The following is a 24750-nucleotide window of genomic DNA, read 5'->3' as shown; positions in this document are numbered from 1 at the left end:
AGTCGCGAATACTCGCGATTCAATTATTGGAGTGTTGCAATAATCAGCGAATCCGATCTTGTTTTCAGATCAATAAGTTAGGGTTTCTATTTTCTGAAATAATGAAACCCGGTGTTAGTGAGTTCCATACAAAAAAATACCTTGTTCTAGTAATTTGGAATCATTTCACTGAAATGAACTTTGACATAAACACTATAGTCAAAGGCAAACGTCATGGTCATAGATAAAATAAAAAAAACTGAACTAAGGTAAAGATTTTACGAAGCAAAGGAGTTGGAATTACTCTCGCGTACCAGATTGAAATAAATTAAAAACTCGTTTCGCGGGTCGCACACCATTCAAAATTACACTACTCCTCGGGCCGCACTACTCCTCGGGCCGCAAAATGCTTTCTCGTGGGCTGCATTTGACCCGCGAGCCGCAGGTTGCACATCCCTGAATTGTACTTCAACAGTTGTGGGTGCTTTGAACGTTTCCTCAATAGATTGAAACCGACTACTCGCAATATATAGTCAGTTAGAATTTATACAATACGTGTTAATATATAAATATATTTATGAATGACTTTTTTCTTGTTCGACAGGAGCAAGAAGACAATATAAGTTATGAAAGATCAAAAAAGAAAGTCTATACAAATTCACAAATGGAGCTTACAATACTCACAATGCCGATGAAGACAAAAAGGAAATGTTGTGACTTTGTAAATTAACTATTATCGACTAACATAATCCTATTTTTTGTTACGTTATCTATTCTCGCCTTTTTGGTTTGCGCAGGTTAATTTAAATATTTCAGAAAAGCTAAGCCTACATCCTATGCACTCTCTTTAATTCCTATAAGTTTGTGTTTAAAAATTGAGTTGAATATTTTGTTAAAAATATCTGTTTGAGCCTTTACTTTGACTCAATCGCTTTGAAAATTATTCGTTGTAATTTTTGCGTGTTACATTGAGTTTTATTTTCGATTATTTTTTTCTAATTTTTCATCATCAATAAAAAATGATTTAAAACTATCTTTTATCTTACATGGATTTTAATTGGCGCTCCAGAAGTATGTATACCAATATGGAGGTAACTAAGTTTGTTTGCCTACTTTACATCAAGTTTTGTATAAAGACGGAAGCCGATAGGCAGGGGGTATATTCACTTGGCCAACACAGACAGTCTCCTAACTTGTAATAAAACTAAAATAAGGAAAGTCGCAATAACATTACGGCATAACCCTAACCTGGTATACAAACTACGCGAGCATCTTTTAATGGATGTGACAGCCTGCGCTTCTTAGAACAAAACTTCTATTTACTAACCAATATGCTTTAATTATTTGAGCAAAAACACGAGTTCGAGCATTTAGTATTTATTTAACAAAACAGTCTTACATAAAAAGTAAAAATTAATACGATATTGAGTAGCCATTGAAAGGTGGTGAGAAGGGAGAAGAGAGAGAGAAAGGAGGAAGCAAATAAAAGAGGTTGTTTTGGAAATCCTTATAGAGAACATGTATATTAATACAAAACAATTCGCAATACCAGGCATATATAGAACAGGATCAGAGGTTTTATTAGAGAAAAAGGTGGAAATGATCGCAAGAGAAAGCCAAAGGGGGAAAATTTGAGAAGTTCATCAGTATTGATACATGCAAAACCAATGGCTCGTATTTTCAATGTGATGTAAGAGAGAGAACGAGGCAAAAGTAAGAGAGAATTTGAAATAGAGAGAAAAGTGGAAGCGAAAAGGGAGGTTAAAATCCTTCAGAAATCAGAAAATACTTGTGGAGGAAATTCTTATTAATCAAAATCATTTTCAATTAAAGGTATAACATAGGATTGAAAGATTTGATAGAGAGAAAGAAGAAGAGAAAATGATAGTAAGATAGAGAGAGATAAGAAAAGAGAGAATGAGAGAGAGAGAGAGGGCGAGAGAGAGAGAGGGAGAGAGGGGAAACGAGAGAAAGGAGGTCAGAATCATTCGAAGAAAAAGATTCAACTTAATTTGCAATAAACTGTATGAATCGGGATTCGGATATTTGAGAAAATGAAGAAGTGTAAATAATCATAAGAGAGGAAGGGAAAAAATAAGATTGAGCAGATAGACATGCAAACATGCAAAACCCAATGGCTCATATTTTCAATCAATTTGGCGACTCGGACGAGTGAATTTATATCGCTGAAGCAGGAACTTCCATCAAGAACTTGCTGAATCCTGAAAATAAAATCTCAGATTGAAGAAAAATAACTTTCATAATTTGCTTGGCTGCTAAAATTGCATATGAAAATAACAACTAATTTATATGCAAACTATCAATTGTTATCTATATTATTTTGATTATTACGCAGAAAGTGTATGTTTTTCTACAGCGGGTCACTGCATTGGGTTTAAATGTTATTGAATATTAGTGTAATTGCACAACGATATATCTATATTTTATGCGGAGGATAATCCAAGTGAAAAATATTGCAACTTTCACCTTCGTAATTGAGACTTCCACTGCTATCTTCTTGACCTTTCATAACTTGTGAAACTTCTGCAGATGACAACTTTTCTCCTGTAAACGGAAAATATATTTTTTTATTATTTTAAACATCACAAACAAACACTTCATACAAATATAATATTCGCCAATTTGTCTAATACCTTAGCAAACTCGACTATTCAATCAACACAAAATTCTAAAAGAACGAGTTGATGATATAGGTCCATAAGGTCTTGAAATTTCTTAAAAGTGCAAAGGGAATTTATCGATAATCTGTATTGTTTTCCATTCACAGATGTATTAAGTGAAGTAAAAATACCTAAACAATTACTCATTAAAAAATAACAAACCTGGTTCAGATATATCGAGAACTGACTTCATAACAAGATTGAAATTGTAAAGGTTTATGGAGACATCTTGTATAATTGTATCATGAACTGTGTCATTTAATATCAAAATCATTTTACACCATGTTACCTAAAGTGGTGAGAACGTGTCTAATTTCTGCTCCCATGACGGTACCGTTGCCGTCTTTGTCGAAAACTCTCAAACCTTCGACAAAATCTTCCATGGTTCCCTTTACTGATCCTTGCATAATTTGACCATAAATTGGGAGGAATTCTTCAAGACACAACTTCTTTGCCTTCATGTCTGTATAAAAGCAAATCATAATTGTTAATTACAATTTAGTAGAATTTTTGGTGTATTGATCGTTCGTTATTGTGGTGTTGCAGTTATTAGTATCCATGTTCTTGTTGCTGTTGTTGTGAAGATATCGCTTTTCTCTTTAACTACTGGACCAATTGCTTTGAAATTTTAGGTGGTTAAAATTGTTGTTGTCACTAGAAGGTTATTACTTTTATTTATTTTGAAAATTTTTTGGGCTGTATAGAATTCGTTTTTTACTTTAAAGTTTTGTGTGATGACGTCATCAAAATTATAAATTGCGCACCGTGTGGCTGTTCCCCGATCTCGTGGTCAGCGAAGTCGTTTTTTTGACTGTTCGTTATTCATACAGTTTGCAAAGTGCAACTTATTACTAGGTAATATAGAAACTTTTTTACCTTCTTTGCTGGGGTTTCCCATGAATTTTTCGACATCTTCATTGGTCGGACATTCACCGAGGGCGCGTACAACATCACCAACTTGGTAAAAGTAAATTTTGTTGTCTCCATCTTTGTCGAAAAGTTCGATGCATTCTTTGATATCTGAGAGTAATAGATCGCGAGAATCACAAAAACCGTTTTGACAGTAGGCCTACATTGTGCTAACTAAACGGTAGCGAAGCATTTACCATCGCATTTCCCATTACTCCTGCTTGTAATACACAGTAATGATGCAGTCTATGAGCTACATTGTATCCGGTCTGTAATGGAAAGCTTATTGAAAATCATGGTTTGCCATGTTGCCGCCGTTTTGGATCAATTCCCAACCCATCGAAAAAAATAATCTATATTTCAGGATAGTACTAGTTATCTTTTCGTATGCAAATGAAATCAGTATTAAAAAAATCAACGTTTACACAATTCTCACGAACGAACCATTTTAGTGATACAAGTCTAAAAAAAAAACTTACCTTCGAGTTGTTGTTCGTTGAATTCTGTGGCGGCCTGTTACATAAAGGAAAGTAAGTATTAACCAATTGTAAAGACCTCACTTTTGATAAATACATGTATGGAAGTTAAGGGAAACATATTGATTCAAGTGAATGAACGGTAAGAGGAGGCACTGTAGTACATATAGCATTTTTCTATTCCGTTGGCAAACCCAATAAATTATCACTAAGGATAACACTTCAAATAATATATATTGTTTAAACGCTTACAATCTTACCATTTTAGATATATTTTTTGAACTGCTGTTGAAGCTGTAGTAGATCCAATGATATCCAAAAGATGAGTGATATCTATCGTTCATTGGAAGCACAATTTATACAAACTTTTGAGAAAACGCAGTTGTTCTTCGCACCTTTAACGGGGTACGATAACAACATCGCGCCACGACGATTGAAATTTGTTGACACCTCACTTCGGCGATGACAGCGAAACTATGTCTTTGATTTAGTAACGACATATGTTTTGTCAAACTTAGACACCGCTTGTGTGACAACTGCTCAATCACTGAGATTCCTTCTTACTATCAGGCAGATGGTACACAGGGTGTCCATAAAGGCCCTATACAATTTCAATTTTGTTGAGAGGTCAGTTCTCAATATATTTCGATTAACCCTGTTTATTTCTTTAATCAGCAATGATTTAAGTATTTTCACTTCAGTTAATATATTATTATATCTGTGAGGATCAAACAATATATGGTATCAATAAATTCCCCTTGCAATTTCAAAAAATTTCAGGATCTTATGGACAACCTATACAGTCATGCCTTTCGAGAGGCCAGCATGTTTCCAAAATCTGACATATTATATCCCATTTCTGTTATTTTTTCAACGATATTAGGGCAATATATACAACATAGCGAATTTATATTTACTTTTGGTATAAGTGTCGCCTTCGCTGAAACTGAGTATTTTAATATATATAAGGGATATTAAGAGAAGGGCTGCAGCAAGTAATTTTATCGATAAAATACAGCGCAAGACGGTGATGGTAAAGCAAGTGCTTGGATTTTTCATCTAGCTCCAAGGTTTCTCAAAGTATTCCCTGAACTTTTTCTTGTGACATAATTCCTAGGTTAAATCAGCATTGGGGTAAATTGTTGGTGTTTGATTGACAACGGAATTATCAACACGCTATTAAAGATATTAGTACTATAATGACGTGGGGTTGGCTTGCGGTATTTGAGTGATAATAATTTTTTACCGGTCGGTTACACCCATATATCTGCGTGGATTGATTCAATTGGTGAAAAATATTCCCACGTCCGACCATGGATCTCGATAGCGCAGTTACATTTATAGTAGTTATAGCTATGTGGTAAAGCCGTTTCATCGCCCCCACTGTCTTCAAATACTGTGTGTCCGTTGAACTTACAAACTGTGCAATATGTAAATCCTGACCTGTTAGTCCGCTGTCGGCGGTCACAGACGTCGCGCCATAACAAGAAATGCAACAATATGGCTTGCACAAAAATTTTTATTGAGATCAGTCTAACCATGAGAAATGTTTAAAGACGATAGTTATTGCACAGAAATCAACATACGAAAGTTCTACATTATGAGTTACATGAATAAATAAATGTCCAGAACAATTCGATAGCTTACAAACAAAACAGTATTTCAATCATTTGGAACAAGACTGTTTTTTCTATTTTTAAAGAAAATTTGCAAACAAATAATCAACATATGTGCTACAAAATGCAACAGACCCTAAACAATTACTGTTATCTGTATAAAGAGAGTTTAATGTTTAAATGCCGAAAAAAAAGTCCATAACAATTTATCCTGTCGAAATGCGAATCATGGCTTCATATTTTCAGAATGCACTCACTTGCGGATAAGCTTAGATTGGATGAGATGTAATCAGAAGGTGGAACTTGAAAATATATACAAGAGAAAATACTGCTTAAACTCAAAGGCACATTGACAGAATCTAAATCATGTAACAAAAGGCAAAAATAATTCAATCAGTATAAAATCCTTCACCGGAGCCTGATATTTATTTATTTAGTTGGCGTAACTCTCATCCTGAAAGTACGAATTTGCATAGGCGACAACGTGACATCAAAAGGTTCTTGAAAGTGCAGCTTGCTGTCTGATGGCACTGCAATTGTAACACAATGCGTTTATTTGAGAAAAACAGTCGAAGAACAAAATATAATACAAGTGCATCTTGGACAATAATTCTAATTCGTTCAGGTTGGATAGTTTTTCATAAGATAGAGAAATGATATAAACCATGCACTCATTTATTATCTGCAAATAGACTTGGTCATAAAAATAAGAGCTAGAGCAGATTGCTGTCACTGCAAGATAACCAGCTTTGATTCCACTATGCTTCTTCAGTAAAACCGTGTTAATATCTTTTTCTCATAATTAATGTTTCATAAATATTTTGGCGCTCCCCAAGTATGTGAATCAAGATGGCGGACATTGTTAAACAAATTTTAATATAATATTAATATAACAAACAATTTCTAACGCGAATAGGATCATTTTTTGGTACTCCCGTAGTGTGTGTACCAGGTTAGGGTTAAGCCGTAAATATAACTCCAATTTTCCTTATTTTAGTTCTATTACGAGTTCGGGGATTAGCCAAGTGACCCCCGTAGTATTTGTACCTGAAATTATGACCAAACCCTAACCTGGTACACATACTACGTTCCGGTGTCCGCCATCTTGGTTCACATACTACGGGAGTAGCAATATTTTTTACTGGTTGGAAAAATAAGATTAACTTGGCTTGGCATGGAACGAGATTAGTACACGCATATAATTGAGAAAAAAAATTGTATTCACCATATATTTTCATCATAAACAAATTTTAATATAACATTAAATCACTCTAAAGTATCTTTCCATTAACATTTCGAATTTGAAAGGCATAGATGGACTGTCATACTAATGGAAACATTTGATATAATTAGACATACTATTATATGTCCATGTCGCTTTATCATCTTAAAAATTCATTACCTGGATTATTTTTCACGGCTTCGCTCCACAGAAGCCTGACAACATCCTGTTTTAATGCATTGGCACCAAGAACTAATTCTTCAAGAGATGTTACTTCATATCCAACAAAAATATCCTAGATGGTATATGATTATTAGTAGGAATACCATTCATGAAATTCAACCATACAAAATTACATATCTCCAAATAAGTATTAAGGTCTATTGCAGGGGTCTCAAACACGCGGCCCTCGGCCCCAATTTTTTGCGGCCCGCGTCATGGTTGGGATTTTTCCAAAAAAACTAAAATAGTATGATGTCAACTATTAGTAGGTTTTATCATGTCATTTATCATCAAGAGTCCGACAAACTGTAAAAAGTGAAGCAAAATTCAGATACCCATTTTTGTACCTAATTTCTTGGTGTGCGGCCCGCGTGGTCAATAAATTTCAAAACGTGGCCCGCGACATTTTTGAGTTGGAGACCCCTGGTCTATTGTATGCCCCACCACTACTTTTATTCTGAATTATGGAATTATTTCACAAAATATATCGGCCAATCAGAAAAAATGTCAGAAGAATCAATGAAATATGATTGCATCATTATAGAATAGATTTTCATATTTATCTAGAGGAAAAGAAAGTTAAGAAGGCGCAATCATAAGAGGGGTCACTGCCTTTATTAAGAATAGGAGTAATAAATAAAGTTTTAAAGTATTAAATTTTTTTGAAATTGCAAATTTAGCAATACCATATATTGTTTTGGCCCTCACAAATGTATTTAATTATGTAAAAACACTTAAACGATTACTGATTAAAAAACGAAAAACCTGGTTAACATATACTGAGACCTGACTTCATAATAAAATTGAAATTGTAAAAGGACTTTATGGACACCCTGTATAAGTGGGACAATAAAAATTCAGTATACAATGAATATCCAAGCTATAGTATATTAATATAAGCTTCTAAATGATAAAATCTCATTACTTTAAGTGAGACAGTGACAGGCTGTGAATACGTTGGATCATCAGATTTCTGGAATTGATGTTCAAGTCTGATAAGAACCGACCCATCACTTGTTTCAGTTGATAATGTCAAAAGATGAACATTTTTTGGAAGACTTTTTGTCAATGCCGATTTCTGAAAAGAAGAATTTGGATTAACGAAGATTTTCCATTTGTAAAAATTATTAGAAGCAAACATAACTCTAAACTGGTGTTCAAAAGCAACTTAATGTAAATTGATGCAGAGGTTATAAGCAAATGGAATTGGGGAAAATTTACACTAGACTCCAAGTCCTCCTAACTATTGCTGATTATATACAATCGACAGCACGACATCACATTATTATTGGACACGTAGTGGACATAACGATCGTTTCAATATTATGTTGTTGTTGTTGTTCTTTGACACATTTTTAAAAAGTCGCTTTTCTCTTCGAATACTGGACCAATTGCTTTGAAATTTTCAGTGGTGAAAGATAAAAATTTTCTCCAGAAGGCTATTACTTTTTTTTTCGCTATGACGTCATCAAAATTATGTGACTCTACGTGTCCATATATTTGAGCATAGCTCTCTTGTTTTAGAATATGGTCTCATATATCATTGAATTTTCACTTTCAGCTGAGTGACTTGTTACCTCTTGAGTAGTATCGTTTAATAATTTTATTTCAACCCTCATACAAAAATCAACAAAACAACCCAAAAAAGCTGAAGGCAAGCTTAATCTAGAATACATCTTATTTTGTTCAATTACTCAAAACAAAATATGTATTTAAACACAAAATCAAATAGTTCATTCACTTCCATGTAATAATACCAGGTCAACAAGTCAGGAATTATATGCAAGTTCCACAAATGAGGGCCGACAATAATTTAAAAATACGAAAATTATTTAGCGCACAACCTTACTTCAGAAGTTGCATTGAACTGTAGGTCTACTTTCTACTTTGGATACATATGCAACCGTTGTCACAAGGATGCTTGAACGAGATAGTATTATAAAGATAAATAAAAATATTAAAATTAAGTTACATCTTGTTTTGTCTGAAGAAGCTAGACTATGATCTAACGCGGAGGTATGTAACCTGTGCAAATGCAGCCCACAAGGAAAAATTTTGCTAATTTTAATCGTGTGCAGCCCGCGAGACGAAATTTTCTATACTTAGTCCATTATTATCTACGCCTATCTATAACTTTACAATGCCTTAACAGCAAGCTTGTGCAAAGCAAACATTGCATGTCATGTGATCAATAACCAAAATTATCGCTAAATAAAAGTGCGGCCCATGGTTTCACCCAGATCTGGCCCTCCTGTATTGAAGGTTGCACACCCCTGATCTAACGAAAGCTTCCGCAAATACTTGCTATTTCATGGAAACAGAATACGCTACTCTTCTACATCTCACGACTTACTGGAAAGCTTTCGAAAGATCTTCTGTCATTGGTTGACACATTAGCATAAAATGAAACAAGCGGACTCATGTAGATTTCTTCAGCAAGTAAGCGATGGTGTTTTGCAGCATCACTCAATGAATCAACAAGAATGAAATGTTTGCCACGAACAATTAATCCATCATCAAATTGTCCAGTTTCGTTCAATGGTTCACCAACACCTTTAGCATCATCACCGAAAAGTCTTCTATGCATCTAAATGAATAAACATTTATTACTTAAATCTGTGAAAATATAAAATATAAGATATAAGAGAGATCTCTCCCTGTGGTGGTGTATATATAAGAGAGAAATCTTTAAAATGTGGCGAATCATGCAAACTAGTTTAACTCTTCCGTTGCCTTCTCAGGTGAAACTTACTAATATATTTATTACGCAAGATTGTTCAAAGAAATGTTACGAGCACTCATATTAGAACAAATAGAATACAAACAGATACAAAAGTTAGGAGTCACCAATAACAATATCTGACCAGTCAAAAGTTACACGTTGGTGCACAGCTACGAAATATATTAATAGATATCAATGAATGCGAAGACTAAATTAAATAAACCCAGTTGATAAATAATTTCGAGAGCAGAAATTCTTGAATAAAAAACTTTTCACAAAAAATGCAAAAAAGCAACAACTACAACAGATGGATGCAACTGGTAACTAACCAAGAAAATCTACCGATTAGCAACGTCATATTTTGGGGGATCAAGGGGAGAAATTTCAGACAAACACAGAGCCCATTATATTATTTTTTTTTCAGCAAAAAAAGCTTACTCTGTGATCAAGCAATGGCACTCCAGAAGTGTGTGTACCAATATGGAAGTAACTTATTTTGTTCGCCTATTTTACATAAAGTTGTGTAAAGTGACTAACGCTTATGGGCAGGGGAATATTCACTTGGCTAACACAGACAGTCCCCAAACTTGTAATAGAACTAAAATAAGGAAAATTGGGATAAACCTATGGACTAACCCGGTACACATACTACGGCAGTACCCAATCAAACTGGCTAAAGTACAACTGTTTTCATTTTAAAACTATATACTTGCATTAAATGATGGATAAAGTTGTTCATACCATAAGTTCCAAAGTTCCATTAAACAAACTGCTTCCTCCTTGGGATCTGTCTGTTAGTATCGTGAACTGAGTTTTGGTATCATTGGTATAAATACGAGAATTAACTGGATAATAATTTCCAGCTACAGGTTCAGATTGATTCAAAGTCCATGTAGGTCTGAAATCCTTTCTGTAGAAAAATTATTGACAAATATGAAAAATGCGACTATTTGCAGTGGTTATGATAGCCCAGTGCTTAGCAGGAGATTAATCTAATAATATTAACATCACAAAATCTAGATCTTACAAAAATTATAGTAGTCTTCTCAAGAAGATTTTTCTCTGAACAGCATTAGATTCAACTGGGTAGGCGTTACACATCTTGGGTTTGAATCCAAAGGGGAAATAAATTGGATACGCAGTGCCGGATCGCGAAGATTCTGGTACTTGTAAATGAAGAGTAGCTCATTACATATCATTGTATGGCTGTACAGAGTCTTGTTAAGAGCAGTCATTTAGAAAAATTAGAAAACCAAAATTTCATTTTATCTTAATTAATGTGAGACTTACTTTCGTTTCAATATCTCTCTCCCATTCGCATCTGTGTAAAATTCACCATTTGTTTGCAGCGGAAAGTAGAATCTTGAAAAAAAGTAACATCCAGTTTTCCGTAATTTGAATAATTTCAAACAATATTATGTTTAAACACTTGCTGTGTAGGCCACTGCTATGCTGCTTAGTGTCAGAATGTTGTAGTTGTGTTCTAATTAGACTGACTAATAAGTACCCTAAAAATGATAATTGATGAATTATTTTTAAACCCTCTTTATATATGAATGCCTTATTGTAGATTTAATCTGAAAGAGACATAAAAAATCCTATCATCGTAAACAAAAAAAGTCAGATGTAAAGTTCCAGGTTGTTCATGAAAGAGATGTCTGCATTCTTCTTATAAAACTACTACAGTCTATTTATCTCGGGTAAACGCGAAATAATTTCAAACCAAGTTGGCCCCTTTTATCCTAATGCCTAACTGAACAGCCATTCCAGAACAATTGAACAAACCTTGAAATAAATTCTTTCCCATATCCATCTTCGAAAGGAATTGGTCCGATCGTCCATTCAGCCTCAATGTATCGCACACCGGAATATAAACGAACAACCTATATGTATAAAAATAATCGGATGTTAATGAAAAAGGCAAAATTACTTTCGATAATAATTCATGTAATGAAACGTTCTTGTCTTTGTGAAATCCAAACTGATATAACTATTGTGCTGTACCTACTGCAGACATTGGCATGATTTTACCGAATCTATTCTTCAATGATGAGCCAATAGAAAATTAAAAGGTTATACCTGCCATGCCCAATCACTGAATTTTTGAACAACTTCTTGGACCAATGGAGTGTCGCCCTGTCAAATAATGAACACGTCGTAAAAGAAAAATAATACACACCTCAAGAGTGGTTCCCAACTATTTCAGTGCCATTGACCATTTTTCTGATTTGCCTAATTGCTTTTTATTGAATAAAACAAGGCAATACAGTTATGTATAAGGATGGTCTCCATTGAATCCACCTTGGCTGGTCGTTAAAGCATTGGACGCTACTCTATTGTATTCAACCCATACACCAACGGTGGGTAAACCGAGGCTCGCCGGAATTCTTATGCGACTCTTCTCGCTGGCAATAATTCTATATTATCCAAATTTAACTAAAAGAAATTTTAGCATAACAGTTTTTTTCAATCCATTAAGCGGTTGAAGTATATATACTTTGCAATTTTGTTATTAAATACGTTTGTGTAAAGTTCTTTCAGTTTACGGTATTCTGATATTATTAATTTCAAAAATTATGTGGCTCTCATATATTTCCGACTTGCTGCATGCGGCTCTTATACTAAAAATTTTTACCCAATCCTGCCATCCTGCCATAGACCCGTCTCACTCAATGAGCAATAAACTGAGTAGGCAATGTTGAACCGAAAAGATAAGTCTTTCCAAAAGTATTGTATTTCGTTCAGAGCCTTATTCAGAGTGAAGGATGTATAAAACGATGTATCATAAATGTGTATTTAAATTGATCACATGGCAGTGGTTTGATTTGGGTAACAAAAAAAAACTTAAATCCCATATTAATATTAAACATCCAAACCCAACAGGTTACCTGTAACACTTCTAGTTCAATCTTGCCATCTTGAGTGCAGTGAAAAGGAGTTGATGAATTTGGTCGAAAAACATAAGCTCCTAAAAATGATATAAAATTTTTTATCAAGTATCTACAAAAAACTTGAAATCTATTACGGTAGTTATCGAAAAATTTCAAACACTATTGGCATATACCAGTGTTTCCCAACTGAAGAGGAACTCGTTCTGAGAAAGAAATTTACTGTTCTTAGGACTAAATTTTATTTTGTATTATTACTTATCGATTTTAATCGGTAAGTATGTTGATAGGTATTTGTCTGTATGTATGTCTGTTAGGTGCACGCGATATCTCACGAAAGCGAGATTGAATCTGCTCCAGATTTTGCATGTGCATTCATCTTATCTCGGACCAGAAGCCTATTAATTTTGGGCGAATTATGTCGTATAATTAGCGAGTTATCAATCAATTATTGATATAGTGATCTAGATTTTTGTAAAGCGAGAGAATTTTGAGACCCGCCGAGTGTGTGTGTGTGATGCGCAGTGCGCAAGTTACAAGAGCGGATGAATCGAAACTGCAGTTTCTGTTTTGGGGGATCCCCTAACTATCCATCGATAGGACTTCGGTTTCCAACCGATATTCTCGTTTGTAATTTAATAAGATGGACCTATTTAGTAGCAATGTAATACATATTTATGCATATATTTCAAACTATTGCAGGCGCTTCAGAAGTGTGTTTACCAATAAGGAGGTTCCTAATTTTGTTCCCCTACTTCACATCAAGTGTGTAAAGTAAAGGGACTGAAACCTATTCAAATTGACCAATCTAAGTGCCTGGTATTAAAACATCTACCTCTGAAATTAAACAAAAATAAAGTCAAAATAAAGACAAAAAATTTTTCTAAGACAAAACCTTCCAAACTAAGGACAATCTTAAAAATAAGGTCGTCATGGCAGCCCTGCCTATACTAAGCACTAAAAGAGAATAGTGAAATCTAATATATTCACCAGATTTTTGGAGAGAAATGTTGTTTCCCATGCTTGCATTATACCAGAACATTTGCTGCATGACTGGAAGCGTAATTCCTGATTCGATATTAGCGATTGTTTTCATTTGGCCGTTGCTTCCGTCAAATACAACTTTGAAATACTGTAACACAAGTAAAATAGTAGTAATTCATAAAACACTAAATTTATGTAGAATATTTGAGGGCAATTTTTATTTTACATGTCAATTGTTAATGACATGATGAAAATCAAAAGTCTGCATAAGAGATTTCACACGCTATTAGGTTTTGACCACAATACCAAACACTAATACAAGGGTTTCATAACGAAAAACGAATATTAAAATTCTGAGAAATTATATTTAAAAAATATTACCAAACAAACATAGAAAAAATGCTTTTTGAGCTGGTGTACTAATCTCTTTTTAAGCTGGTGTTTTTCTCATCTTTTCAAAAGAGCTTTTTTCAAGTTTTGCCCTTTTGAGTTAAAGCCCTTGATATAATATATGCTAAGCTGTTTGTACAAAATATTAGCATATGGAATGTTTCTATGTTGAACTAGGATCTTATTTCTGGAAAAACAATCCAAAAACAAACAACTACTATATAAAACTATATAAACCTCATTAGCGATGGTCACATCTCCACCTCTAACTCTTCTATGAAAACCTTTGTTGTTAGTTTTCTTATAAACATCAGAAAAGTTGGATTTTATAACCTGATAATAGTTTATGATTTTTAGATTCTATCATCAGAAGTAAATACTGAATAAGTCAACAAAATAGCATTTGGAATTTTATAAAAAATTAATTTCTTCTATATTTCTTTATTAGATTTGCGATTTATCAAAAAATCACTTAGCATACTGAGGCATACATACAATGTAAATTGATCAAAAATGGCTCAGACATGCAATAACGAATTGGTAGTTGGCTTATCATGCAAAGCATAATGTGCACAGCTATACTATCACACCATCACATATTATTAGGTAGGTTTTGAAGCAAGAAAATTGCTGGGAAGTGGTATATGTTTTATCAACCCCGACCATGCCCCAACAAAGGTTAAATATGAAAACCCGATCCAATCCCGGCAATTTATGAAGTATTAAATATATTACTGAAAATTCAGAGAACCCAAGAGGTGGAATATTATCTGCTTTGAACACAAGCTCTGAGTCCGCATTTCCTTTGTTCCTTCGGACTAAAAGTGTCGGTTGCGTGACAGGAACAATCTGGAAAACAAAGATACAAATAATGTTAAGTGATTCAGTCTTGCTGCACACTAACACAAATATATTTCTGTAACGTTTCGTCTGACCAAGGTCAGAATTCTTCAGACATACATAGTTCAACTATAACAAAAAAAAGCAGTCGGATCCCTTGGCACAGAAGCATAGAAGAAGTAGTTAGTCTCACAGAAACCAAATCATCAGCACAATTATTCTCTTGATTCAAGAATCTGTACAATGCAGATTAGATAATGGAGCTACTCAACTTGAGAAAAATATAATTGCGCAGAATTAGGCAAACAGCATCAATAACCAGGCTGATGTGGGTTGAACATTAATTAACTAGTTCTAGGACTATGATTAAATTGATAATGGCATTAAAAGGTATTTTAGGTTTTGTAATCTGATTTTGTAAAGCAATATAATGCATGATCCAAATTCAACTATTAACTTTCAGAAGCTATTATGATATGTACAATTGGTAAGCATTACTAGAGTGGGTACTTACAGGGTACTTTTGTTTTTCTGAATGAGTTAGGACTATGAGTCTATGACCCAACGGAAGCTCACAATTTTCACAAATATAATGCTATTTTGCGGAAACAGATTATGTTATTCATACTAACTTCCGATTAAGTTATTCAATAAACAAAATGACAATATACCTGGCTCCCAACATACATTCCCGTCAACTTATCTTTCACTGTGAAGGTTCCACTATCATCAGATACTGGTAATCTCACATATGTTGGAACATTTCTCGCAAGAGGGTTGTAAACAACAACTGTGAACTGAAAAACAGTTGATCAAAATTTTTTATGTGTGGAATCTCCATATTCATTTTTAGTCCACTAGATGTCCACTAAATTTAGCTTATTTCAAAACTTGAAATTAACTTTGAAACAATGTTTTCTGAAAATTCAGTCAAAAGTATAGTACTATTCTTCCTAGAAAATTGCCATCTGGTCATCGAAAATTTACGCCAAATTACACAAGCCTAAATTACTAAAATTTAGAAGCTCACATGACTTTGCTGCAAAATTGTTCCTAAATGATCTTACATGCTGTTGCACAGCTATGATATTCTTGGAATAAGATTATGTTAACTTAAATAAAAGCACATTTCATAAACAGTGGTATTTTCCATTGTCTTTCAAATGTGGCTTATGCTTAACTTTGTTGCGTTTGTTTACAACAGTAATTTATTTGCTGAGACCCTAAAAACGGTGGCGACCCTAAAAACGGTGGTTTACTGGTGCTTCTTTTTTGTGTGCTGCTGTTAGGCACTGCTAATGTTTTAGTAAATTTCAGGCCTAATATGGGCGCTTCAGAAGTGTGTGTGTACCAATATGGAGGTAACTAATTTTGTTCGCCTACTTTACATCAAGTTGTGTAAAGGTACTGAAATCTATGGGCAGGGGGTATATTCACTTGGCTAACACATACAATCCCCGAACTCATAACAGAACTAAAATACGAAAATTCGAAATAAAATTATGGCCTAATCGTAACCTGGTACACATACTATGGGAGTACAGTCATATGCATTATAAACCATTCCTAGATGATGACACAAACCTCGTCTGTCTTCTGAGTGAAGTCACACAATGTGATATTGAGATAATCACAGAAATGAAGATCATCTGGATTTCCCATCACTGCAGTACTGATCACAGCTTTACAAACTTCACGACCTGAAACAGTATAACTTAACATTAGACAAATGGGTATAAATGATCACTGAAAGTAGAGAGTGAGAAAGATTATATTTTCACAAACAATGTTAAGAAACTTTTATAAAAAATACAGTACAGTAAACAATTTAAACATTGATTTGTGTAGGGCAGTATCGCAGGTCATCATGACCCCTGACCTTTTTTTTACACTGTGAATGAATGAATGGCAGGAAAATGAGACAGCAATTTTCTAACACTTCCATTTTCTGAATGATTTTCGTATAGATCAGGCACAACACAACGGTAATCACCACCCTGTATGGAATGTCTCAAAAATGTTGTGTCCCAAGTAAGACAAAGGGACACGTGGTACAAGTGAGACATGTGGTACAAGTGGGACACGTGGTACAAGTGAGACATGTGGTACAAGTGAGACATGTGGTACAAGTGGGACACGTGGTACAAGTGAGACATGTGGTACAAGTGGGACACGTAGTACAAGTGGGACACGTGGTACAAGTGGGACATGTGGTACAAGTGGGACACGTGGTACAAGTGGGACACGTGGTACAAGTGGGACACGTGGTACAAGTGGGACATGTGGTACAAGTGGGACACCGCTCTGTAAGAAACTGGGGTTTGGGATGATAAATCCAACATTGCAAAGATAAAATGTCAACGTATTAGATTTACCTTTATAAAGACGTTTGGCATAATCATTGGCAACATGTTGTTTTTCCGTTCCAGATACTGCATCATGATGTTGAGCTACTCCCATTGCTTCCCCTGTTAAAACGAAAATAATGAAATACGACTGTAAACACTAAAATAGAAAACATTTCCACAGCAATAACAGGAATGGGGTTGATTAGAAGGAATTCATCAACATTTATGAAATCCTACATTATTTCTGCTCGAAATAAAAGTTTGATTGTGAAACATAAGCCTGCATTTTAATTTGGTTCAAATTTAAAATACTTATTAGATTCTTCAATATTAAATGCGATCCACACGAGAACTTTCGTAATTATGATAGAAAAACGAACTATTTCCACGAAATGTCAAGCATATTTATTTGTTAGCTTTCGTTGGAACTTCTTAGACAAACAATTATTATCTTTGGTAAATTCCCACATAATTTTTTGTTCAAACTAAGACATCAAGATCTCAAAAATATTTACTTACTTAGTTTTTGCGATGAAACTGTCCCTGTTTTTGCTTGTTTCTTCCCAGAGGAAGAAAAACCTTGAGTCAAAGCTTCCATTTGTTTGCAAACCTGAAAAACGTATGTAAATAAAAAAAAAAGGACCAGCATAAATATCACGCCAGGACAGATGAATTCAGAAAAGAATAATGTAGAATGTGGTTGATACAAAATATTAGACAAATAGTCAATGGATGAGACTTTCATTTCACATACAATAAATAGAACATGGGCATCAATACCCAAAATGAATTTAGAAATACTATATGGATGAAACGAATGAATGAAAAATAAATATCTACATAGACTATCTGGATATTTTATAACTTTGGCATAAAATTGTAACAATAGACATCCAATTTTAAACTTATTTAAAAAAAATTCGTAAATTTTGCATTAACCTGCAGAAGTTTGTTGCTTTCTCTGACGTATCCTTTCAAAGCAGGTCGGCTTGTGAAATATCCAGTCCAGAACTGGTGAGGACTGTCTGCATACGGGAAGAAATCATCTGTTTTAACATTCCATTCTTTATTTGCTTGATTCAAAGCATATAGATAACATGATGGTGTGGAGTAGAACACGGATATGTTGGAATCCTAAGCAGAGAGAAACATATTGAATGCTAGAATTATATGATTTGCCTATTATACATGTTAGGTTCACTGCACAATAAGTGAACGAGAATATCGGTCAGAGACCGAAGACTTATCGATCGGAAGTTAGAGGATCCCCCCAAAAAATCGCTCTTACTCCATAGTGACACCTTGTGTCCCATCACTAATTAATTGATAACTCGCTAATTATAGACAGACAAATACCTATCAACATACTTACCGATTAAAAACGATAAGTAATTATTGTCAAACAACAAGAGGACTTCATTGGCAAATGCAAATCTTAACAAAAATCCATCCTACATAAATTTTACCATAAAAGGTAGGAAATGCTAAACTGCATACGGTTGATTACTAGTCTGGTACAACACAGGGGTAAAATAAGCATTGTAGACAAATGTACAAATGTGCAAATCTATAATCACAAGTCCCCGACATAGATTTAGCTGAATAGGATAGAATGAATTTTTCATATTTATTCCAGGAAAGAAAAAGGGCAATAAGACGGCTTGATCATACGCCGTAGCATGGCCTCTCATCTGGTTATCAGCGCATGTCTGATATGGGATTAGATTGACAGTTATTTATTTCAGATGGATACAGATGGATAAATGAAAATAAAACCGAAAAAATAAAAATACAATAATTAGATTCACCTTTGCAGCATTGACATATTTGATGAGTTTATCCAGATTCTTGTACCATTTATGAGCGTTGCTGTACTGGAAATCAGATCCCATTGTCATCATTATATGGTTGGTTTTGAAATGACCAGCCTAGAAAATTAAATATTTAATACTGCGAAGTGAGCCCTAGCCAACTATTCACTTCAAAATGCTATCAATATGAGAAAACTATCTTCTAACAAATTCGATCAGGAATTCACCATATGCTTCTGATTGCAATTTGGAGTAAGTACTGACCCATGCGATTCAAAAAAAGTCAAAAATTTCAATGAAACAAAAAAGGATTAGCAAATCCACAGTTGTCAATGTGGAGATATGGTTGTCCCATTGTCTGAGTTTTCTTGACCCAAAAAATCTTTCATTCTAAAGTCAAGTGTTGGAGACATTTTTGAATGGGTCAGAGTCACATGTCTCTTAGAATGAAATTTTCTCGTACTCCACAATCTTGCCTTGCGTGTATCGGATAAGGCATGTCACTGCTATGCTAAGCCGAACAGCAGTTTTTGAAAAGTGTACTTGCCTGAAGTCTAGCTGCATCTTCAAAATATTTCACTTTGTCTTCAACATTATTATCTTCCAAATTGGGATCATCCATGATAGGATCATCACTACAATACTCATCAAAACAAAATCCTTTTGGAGGTCCATAACCATTTTCATTAACACCTGGATTGAAGTATAGCAAAATATGTTTTTAAATGGTGTATACGAAATTCAATTTAGTTTAATGCACACCAAGGTTAAAACTCAAAAAAGTATCCAATACATAGTGTACATAAAAACTGAGGAAAAATATAAAAAATGCATTTCAGCGTGAAGGAAGAAACCATTAACCATTAATGATTATCTAGCAGCACACATATGATGAGGGTTAAAAACATTGATATTTAAGCAACCCAACCCGATATTCCTATTTCCCAGTGTCGCTCGGCCCACATGAGAAAATAACTCCAAGCATGACAGATTGGGTCACTATGACCACCACAGTGAATAGAATACAAAGAGAGGGAGTTATTCAATGGCTGGGGTATAAACAGGCTAGTTTTTGTAAGCGGGTACCAAACTAGACATGATTAACGAATTAGCAACCACTCACGAACTGAGAGACATATACTTCATGTTACCAGTCAGTAGATCTGCAGAAGCAGAGTCCAAACTCTCACTTCCTCTCCATATTTCTTCCATTCTTTTCTCTTTGGATCTCAATTCCTTGTCAGCAAAGTCCAGACGACCAAAGAAAAGACCATCGAATCCCATCTACAATGAATATAACAAATTGAGACAAACAGAAATATGGCACAGAGCTTCATTTTTGAGAATATTGATAATCAACATAGTTTTCTCGAAGCAACGTCTCGTCAAAAGCTCTCAATCAAAAGTGAAAGCCATGGAGCAACAAGTAGGTTTACAAGGGATAGTAGTTTGCAATAAGAGAAAATGATTCTGCAGTAGTATGGGGAAACTCAAAAAAAAATTTGGAATATAAGTTGAAATCCCTATTGGTTAGTTTTTAATTGTGGGTGATTCACAGATACAAGCAATTAGCTCTGCGTATGAACATCTTATGGGGGTTGTTATTAAATTTAGATAACTTGTTATGAAACAGCTTTACTTCATGACCATGTGTAATTTTACAGGGTTTCAAGCAAGATCAGATGATGAAGTGCTAAGTCTTTGTATGAAGTTAAAAAATTAAAATTTAACATTAAATTTTTAGTTTTACTTAAGACTTAAAGATGAATTTCACCACATTCACACTGGTGTATGGGGCCTTCAACACTATCTTATCAAATGTATAGAATTTGACCATTCACCATTGTAAATGAAAATTTTACATATCCCTTATTTTCAAAAAACTTACTACACAAGTTTGAAAATGATTGTGATTTGCTCTTCTTATGTAGGATTATTCATTTTCAGGGTAAAAAGAAATATTTTACTAAATATTAGACTCTAAAAACCTGAGCAAAGAGAGATGCTTGCTCTCTTGAGTGGCCAAATGGATCAATCTGCCAAGCAACTCGTGGTCGAGCACAAACCCCAAATGTATCATTCAGAAATTGCAATCCAAGCGACATTTGATCAATTATTGCATTGTAATGAGTTGCAGCTTCATCATTCATGCACCAACCCCCAAGTATAAACTCAAGTCGTCCTTACAACAAAAAAACAAAAAATTATATTTCTATAGAAATAGTATATCCTGTCAAAGCTCCATCTCATGCACAATTTGTATAAAATACAATGGAAGAGTGTTCATGCAAGACTATTAAAATGAACAGAAAATATGTCTTTGATAAATTTTATCTTTGAGTAATACCAGTATATTAGATAAATATGACAATATATAAAAAAAAAATTCAGTATATTCCTTAGTAATGTGTCAATGTAATGAATATGAGACATGAAAAATATCCAATTGAATGGGCATCCACGGAGCTATGAATCATTCCTTATTTTGCAAAATTATTGTTTGTGGCTTTTCTCCTTTAACTGTGAACAAATGGCTTTCAAATTTTCAGCAGTTAAAAATGGGATTATTCAAATTCACATCGTTTTATTTAACTTTTTGCTAATTAATGAAAGTATTTTTTTCCCAGAATCTATTACAGCAGGTGCTCAAAAAATAGCACCATGAAGTAAATATATTCAACCTTTGACTTATTGTTTTACATGCCATGATTATATAAAGGAACTAGCCATTTGGAAGTTAATAAGTCACGACTTGAAATGACAAATTTTGACTTTAATATTGCTAGCAAAGCCACTATTATCAAAGACTTCCCTATGAAAGAATCAAATTAAATTTATATGTCATCTACATCAGCTTAATATCAATGCTGAAAAAATTGAATAGTGAACGGACAATAGTCAGAAGTGTGAAACCTTGATTTACAAACTCTTGAACTTTAGATTGAACTTCAGTAGTTTGCTCTTTCCACCAACGTTCAAAAAAAGCAATTTCAACATAAATAAATTTTCTTGCGGGATTACTAGCCAAACTTGTCACAATAGTGTCCAAAATGTATTGTACACCTGCTTTCGAATAATCTTGATAATCTACTTTGCCAAATTACAAGCCAAAATTATGTCGCAAAATTTGGTAAAATTAACAATGAAGAAGAATTATCAAAACTGTAATTGTATGGTGTGAATTTGAATTTTTAAAGTATTATTCGAGCAGAATGAAATTAGTGATTGTGAGTAATTGGGTTATGATGTGGTTGAAGCATGCAAAATGAAAAGGTGAATATATGTTAGAACATGTGAGAAATAAGCAGAATATAAAGGGGTGAAGAAACTTGAAGACTGTGCAATACCTGACAACATTCAAAAACAAATAAAAGATAGCAACTTGGCAAAGGTGCTTCTGTTATATGAAACCAATTTCAATGTGAAATAGGACAGTAACAGTTTGATCGTCTCTGTCAATATTCCAGAGGTTACTTATTGCGTAATAATTGCATATTTAAAAGGTAATCCATAATTCTCAATTTTTCAATTAACATTTGGCTTTTTGAAAAAAAAATGAAAATTGTGATAGGTTAATACTATACGCAAGAAATATTATGGTCTTCACCGAGTGGCTATCTTTAACAAAAATTTCTATTGCACATTCTGCACCAAAACATGAGTGTTTTCTAACTCGCAAACCTTGCTGCACTAAAGATTGGACAGTTTCTCTCATATCATCCCTCTGTTCATCCCACCATCGTTTGAAAAATGCCATTTCAACATAAATAAATCGTCGAGATGGATCTTTAAGAAGCTGAGGGATAACTGAATCCAAAATGTACTGGACACCCCCCATCTGTATTGTTTTATTGGCTAAAAAAAGTACTCTCCATTATGTTAAATCCTCATTATATGACCAGGTATTTAGTATTTAATAACTACAGGAACAAACTTTGCTTTGAAATAATTTAAACAGAATGTCCAGCATAGAGAGGTGAAAAATATTCACTTGGAACAAGATAGTTCTGACAATATGCAATCTATTTTGAAATGTAAAATTGAAATCTAAATGTTCATTAATATGATAATTACCAAGCAGGCTATATATATTTTGAGACATCAATCCAGATAATCAAATAACTATATTAAGCTTGATAAAAAAATTTAAAATAATATTAATGCAACAGGAACCAGATTAAATATTTCAGTTTATTCATCTTCTAAAGAAGTAATCAATTTTCACTCATTTTTACAAATGACTAGAAATAAAACTGACCATACAAGCAATAAATAATACAGACCGCCATAAAAGTATTGATCCACTGTTTTTAACCATCCAACATCATCATGTGTGTGTGGCACGAGATGCACGTTGAGTTTAGTAGGATCTCCAAGATTACATGACTGAAATGTGAATGAATCATACATCAGATTTTGTATATGAAATTCAATAAATTAGAACATACGATTTTTGCAGAAAAGATCATCATTACATTTTGTAACATCAGATTAGAAGATTTCGTAATTTTCAGATTTTTTTGGGGGTCTCGTGAAGCAAACGCCGTAACTGCTTAAATATCCCCAATATAAACGTGGTGTGAAAACGAATGCTGTAAGTGCTTAAATAATGCCAAACAAAAATGTGATATGAAAATACAACCCAAATTTCCATTTTTTTTTTAAATGTAAGTCTGTCTCGCTCGAACACAATACACTAAGCGCATGGGACAAACGGGAACAAACAAACCGACTCAAGAGAGGACAGATGAGTCGTCCAACTTTTCGCATTTTTGGCGGCGACGTTTTAGGGCAATACGGGTGTAATTTCGATCTTTTTACAGTTTTACATCAAAATTTCCCATCACATTTTGTTGGGCGTTATTTGAGCAATTATGGCGTTCATTTCACATCACATTTTCATTAGGCGTTATTTAAGCCTTTTTTCCTTGGTCACAGTTCACCAAATCAAATATCTCACTCAAAAATGACTGAATTACAGATTATTGTGTTACCTGGTATGCGCCACCGCAAGTGGTTGAAGCAAGAGTCCATACACAAGGAATAGCGAAGCAGAATATAACGTGATGCAAAACGATTGACTTCATTTTATCCTGTTATTGATATTCAGCAGGTGATTACCACATCTCTATCTATACAGACTGACAGATAGAATGTTAACAGAAAACTAAGAACTGCAAAAATCAGAAGATATAGTCTACTAACAGTGACAGACTGAGGTATAGGTAATACGGTAATGGAGTATAAAAATACAGAAAGTAAAAATATCGGAAAAAAAATAAAAACTATTTGATGAGTTTGTACGGTAACATTAGGACCTAAGACGGTCAGCCAGTATATCTGTATATACAGATATATTTTAGTAGTTTCAACACTTATTTCGGTGATAGCACAGTACCGGTACCGGTACTGCACGTCTGCACCGTACACAACAGGGCAATCCCTAAACACAAACCGAACAGACAAATTCAGATGTTTGATTTCGGCTTGCAACCAATATCTGAATATTTTAATTTGAACAAAAAATAAATACATTGAAAACAAAACGTCTAAAGCCTGAAAGCCTGTCACGTTCAACTTATATTACCATATAACATAATATATTTCAGTATTTGTACCGGTACCGTCGCAAGTCCGTCGTACGCAAGTCGCGGCAACAGGG

The 24750-nt window shown here is 34.0% G+C and overlaps 2 protein-coding genes across 2 annotated transcripts; both read right to left on the bottom strand.

Annotated features, from left to right (window-relative positions):
- Window positions 1-1340: 1340 nt before the first annotated feature.
- On the bottom strand, window positions 1341-4424 carry LOC120328081 (myosin light chain 3, skeletal muscle isoform-like). Its single transcript, XM_039394477.2, has 6 exons — window positions 4306-4424; window positions 4049-4082; window positions 3537-3680; window positions 2950-3123; window positions 2467-2544; window positions 1341-2201 (listed from the first exon to the last, which is right to left on the bottom strand). The coding sequence occupies exons 1-6, from the start codon at window positions 4387-4389 to the stop codon at window positions 2158-2160; spliced, it is 558 nt and encodes a 185-aa protein (XP_039250411.2). The 5' UTR covers window positions 4390-4424; the 3' UTR covers window positions 1341-2157.
- Window positions 4425-5548: 1124 nt separating this feature from the next.
- On the bottom strand, window positions 5549-24287 carry LOC120328114 (lysosomal alpha-mannosidase-like). Its single transcript, XM_039394518.2, has 24 exons — window positions 24083-24287; window positions 23372-23474; window positions 22770-22943; window positions 21077-21270; window positions 20240-20372; window positions 19636-19781; window positions 19086-19205; window positions 18217-18411; window positions 17797-17887; window positions 17305-17397; window positions 16514-16629; window positions 15601-15726; window positions 14825-14938; window positions 14327-14422; window positions 13706-13847; window positions 12716-12795; window positions 11907-11963; window positions 11613-11710; window positions 11118-11189; window positions 10569-10737; window positions 9459-9692; window positions 8031-8183; window positions 7064-7178; window positions 5549-6191 (listed from the first exon to the last, which is right to left on the bottom strand). Exons 1-24 carry the CDS (start codon window positions 24173-24175, stop codon window positions 6091-6093), a joined length of 3015 nt encoding a protein of 1004 aa, XP_039250452.2. The 5' UTR covers window positions 24176-24287; the 3' UTR covers window positions 5549-6090.
- Window positions 24288-24750: the final 463 nt, after the last annotated feature.

Source organism: Styela clava, chromosome 7 (genome assembly GCF_964204865.1).
Source record: "Styela clava chromosome 7, kaStyClav1.hap1.2, whole genome shotgun sequence".
NCBI classification, from domain to species: domain Eukaryota; kingdom Metazoa; phylum Chordata; class Ascidiacea; order Stolidobranchia; family Styelidae; genus Styela; species Styela clava.
This window is presented reverse-complemented; position numbering and strand designations above follow the sequence as displayed.